The sequence below is a fragment of the Corticium candelabrum genome, chromosome 7 (assembly GCF_963422355.1).
Source record: "Corticium candelabrum chromosome 7, ooCorCand1.1, whole genome shotgun sequence".
Lineage (NCBI taxonomy): Eukaryota > Metazoa > Porifera > Homoscleromorpha > Homosclerophorida > Plakinidae > Corticium > Corticium candelabrum.
Window position 1 is genome coordinate 5,333,956 of NC_085091.1, and position 3,920 is coordinate 5,337,875.

General features: G+C 46.3%; 1 protein-coding gene across 1 annotated transcript; it reads left to right on the forward strand.

Annotated features, from left to right (window-relative positions):
* Positions 1 to 1,376: 1,376 nt before the first annotated feature.
* Positions 1,377 to 3,086, forward strand: LOC134181732 (uncharacterized). The gene has a single exon (XM_062649001.1). It carries the CDS (start codon positions 1,377 to 1,379, stop codon positions 3,084 to 3,086), a length of 1,710 nt encoding a protein of 569 aa, XP_062504985.1.
* The last annotated feature ends 834 nt before the right edge of the window (positions 3,087 to 3,920 follow it).

Sequence of the window (3,920 nt, forward strand, 5' to 3'; positions counted from 1 at the left end):
AAGCAGAGAGGGCTCGAGAAACTGATGCAAGGAGCCGTAATTGAAGCAAAGGAACCAAGGAGCTACATCATTCAGACACCAGACTGGAACAGGATGGTGCATGCTGATGATATGGTGACAGCCGGCGGTTCAGATTCAGTCTCAACGAGTAGTAGTACTCCTAACAAGAGAACAGCAGAGAAAGTGATTATGGAAACTATTCTAACAGATGAAAGAAGAGATACTGTACTGAATGAAACAATTACCAGCACAAAGCGTAAGGATACCAAGACAACCAAGAGAACAAAAGAGACTGCAACCAAGGTCGAGAGACGTTATACAAGAAGAAACAGGAAACCGTTAGTAAAATTAGATTCATGAACAACTGAACAGGGCACTGGCTAATGGCAAAGGGAAGAGTGTAGTAGAGCGCAGTCTGGGTGTATAGTCTGACTCTGTTTTAGATGTTTAGTCTACGGGTTGCACTCTATAGTAATATTGTACTTCTGGTGTACGTGATATACCAGTAATGAATATATTACACATGAAGTACCGTACCAACTAAGTCAGAGTGACAGAATTTCCTGGGATATTTGGTCTGCCTCCGAAAGTATACCTGAGGACAGTTTTGCCTAAGGCTGCGGTCACACAACATCCACATTGCCATTGACATTTCCGTTACGTTGGGCACACGTAGATTTGAAAGCTCATTAGCATAATATGAAGGCCAATATAAATAGAATGTAAATGAGAATGTAAATGTAGGCTGAGATTGGCATTTAGGATTGACATTACCATTGTTTTGGTTACTTGAACACGCTGTCCTATGCTACTGCGGTCGCTAGACTTTCCCTACCACTTGTACAAAGCCTCAGTTTGCGTTGACGACTTCGTCCTTTTGTATTTACTCGATTCTTCTGCGCGTAACAAAGTATGTCGACTGAACTGGATATTGCCAGTACAACTGCTAGCGCTAGCGCAACTTCAAAACGAAAGCAGAAAGTGCAGTGGCCTACCAACGTCGAGCAAGAACTAATTAAAATCTGGGCGGACGTGCTACAGCGTTTCGGTAGCGTCATGGTGACAAAGAAGCAAATGCAAGATAGGCAGCAGAGTTAGTCAATGAGTATACAACAACAGAAGGCGCCAACGTTCAACTTACACCCGAGGAACTGATGGTAAATGTGGACAACATGTCAGCAAATGCCAAGAGATCTTAGTCAGTTTAAGCGTTGCAAAGAAACCAGTCATGCCACTGTAGTGGGCGTTCCCCAATACGGGATACTAACTACGGGTACGGGCATGCGTAGTTTTGTCTTGAGTTGTGTTCAGTCAATAGACCACGTGTCGGCAATCTCCGTGTTGAACCGCAATCGCTTGATACTACATGGTGACAGATGGCGAACTCGACGTTTCCGTTGCCAACGCCTTTCGACTTTACTCATCCAGAAGACTGGGTGAAGTGGATCAAACGATTCGAGCGGTACCGAGAAGCCACAGGGCTGGACAAGAAGGAAGGTCCGACACAAGTCTCTACATTAGTCTACGCAATGGGAGAAAAGGCTGAGGACGTACTCACGTTGCTAGCATTGTCAGGAGAGGAGATGAAGAGCTATAGCGAGGTAAAAGTGAAGTTCGAGAGCCACTTCGTAAAGAAGAGAAACATTATCTACGAACGAGCTCGTTTCAATCAGAGATCCCAAGGAGAGGGTGAGCCAGTAGACGCGTTTATAACATCGCTGTATACTCTAGCTGAGCACTGTCAGTTTGGCGTATTGCACGATGATCTCATTCGAGATCGTATCGTAGTTGGTTTGAGAGACTTGAAACTGTCAGAAAGATTACAGCTAGACCATGAACTTACGCTGGAGAAAGCAGTAGTGTCAGCTAGGCAGTCAGAAGCAGTGAAACAACAACAGAAAACGCTACGCAGTCATTTCTCAGAGGAACCAACGGGCGGCACACTGGGCAAGGATGTCAGCGCCGTTGAGAAGGGTAAGAAGAAGCCAACCGAGACAAGGACTACAACCAGTTTCAAGGAAACCTGCGGACGGTGTGGGCGTACGCCAGGCCACAACAGGGCTAATTGTCCCGCACGGGAAGCCAAATGCTCAAAGTGTCAGAAGATAGGCCACTATGGCGCACAATGCCGTAGTAAGTTCGTCAGTGAAGTCGTTTCTGATACTGATAATACTGAAAATGGGGTTTTCCTCGGAGCTCTCACTGCGCCTGGTAGTAGTAGTCCTTGGATGGTCTCACTTTTGATCAAAAACACACCAGTACAATTCAAGATAGACACGGGAGCAGACGTTTCCGTCATACCGGCAAAACTGTTCTCCAGGTTCAACAAACAGTGGAACACAACCCTTACAGCACCTGATAGGAATTTACACGGTCCCAATAAGAACCTACTGGATGTTACTGGTTATTTTGTCTGTCGCTTACAAAAGGGAGAATGCAGTGTAGAGGATAAAGTTTACGTGGTGGAGAACCTCAGTAATCCTCTTCTGGGACGACCTGCTATTGAGAAGTTGAACCTACTCTCCAGAATCGAGTCTGTGCGTTCAGATAAGCTAGTTCCATCCATTGTTACAGAATACTCAGATGTTTTTCAAGGGTTGGGAAGCCTTCACGACGAATATCACATATGCCTGAAAGAGAATTCCAAGCCATTTGCCTTGAGCACACCTCGTCGGATTGCGATACCCCTCTTGCCTAAAGTCAAGGAAGAATTGTCTAGAATGGAAGCACTCGACGTCATTTCCAAAGTGGAGGGACCGACAGACTGGTGCGCGCCGATGGTAGTGGTACCCAAGCCTAACGGTACCGTCCGTATCTGTGTTGACCTGACAAAGCTTAACCAGAGTGTGAGAAGAGAACGACACATCCTTCCGTCAGTAGAAGACACATTAGCACAGCTGGGAAACGCCCAAGTCTTTACGAAACTGGATGCCAACTCAGGGTTTTGGCAGGTGCGTCTTTCAAAAGCGTCATCTCCGCTGACTACATTTATTACTCCCTTCGGCAGATACTGTTTTCACCGGCTACCCTTCGGCATTACGTCGGCGCCCGAACATTTCCAAAAGAGAATGTCCCAGATTTTATAAGGTCTGGAGGGTGTCGTTTGTATGGTTGACGACATACTGGTATTTGGGGTTAACCAAGAACAACATGACCAGCGACTTCGACAAGTTCTCACGAAACTTCGCGCAGCTGGAGTTACATTAAACAAACAGAAGTGCGTCTTTTCAGTCCCGTCAGTGAAGTTCATTGGACAGATAGTTAGCCAAGGAGGAATTCAGCCTGATCCAGAGAAAGTCAGTGCTATCACTGAGATGGCTACCCCAAAGAACGTTGCAGAACTAAGACGGTTTTTGGGATTAGTCAACCATCAAGCCAAATATGTGAAAGATCTTTCTGAGATCACGGAGCCTCTACGTGCGCTCTTACAACAAAAGAGTCACTGGCATTGGGGTGGACCGCAAAACGAGGCATTCGAAAGAATCAAACGAAAGATTACTACGGTACCAGTTCTTGCTCTGTACCACCCAAACCAGGCAACTATTCTGTCTGCTGATGCATCGTCGTATGGGTTAGGCGCTGTACTACAACAGCAGCAATCAGACGGTAAATATAAGGCTATTGCTTATGCATCTCGATCGATGTCAGAAACAGAGCGTCGCTACGCGCAAATCGAGAAAGAGGCGTTAGCTGTAACTTGGGCGTCGGAGAGATTCCAGCATTACCTGATTGGAAGAGACTTTACTATAGAAACGGATCATAAACCCCTGGTCCCCCTGCTAGGATCCAAAGGTTTGGACGATCTCCCGCCAAGGATTCAACGGTTTCGAATGCGTCTTTTCCGATTTTCGTTTTCTATACGTCACATACCGGGGAAAGAGCTTGTCACTGCGGATGCTTTGTCTCGACAACCAATCCTA

What these genes read in the sequence shown, in the direction of transcription:
- LOC134181732 (XM_062649001.1), top strand. Translation starts at nt 1,377, where the DNA reads ATGGCGAACTCGACGTTTCCGTTGCCAACGCCTTTCGACTTTACTCAT.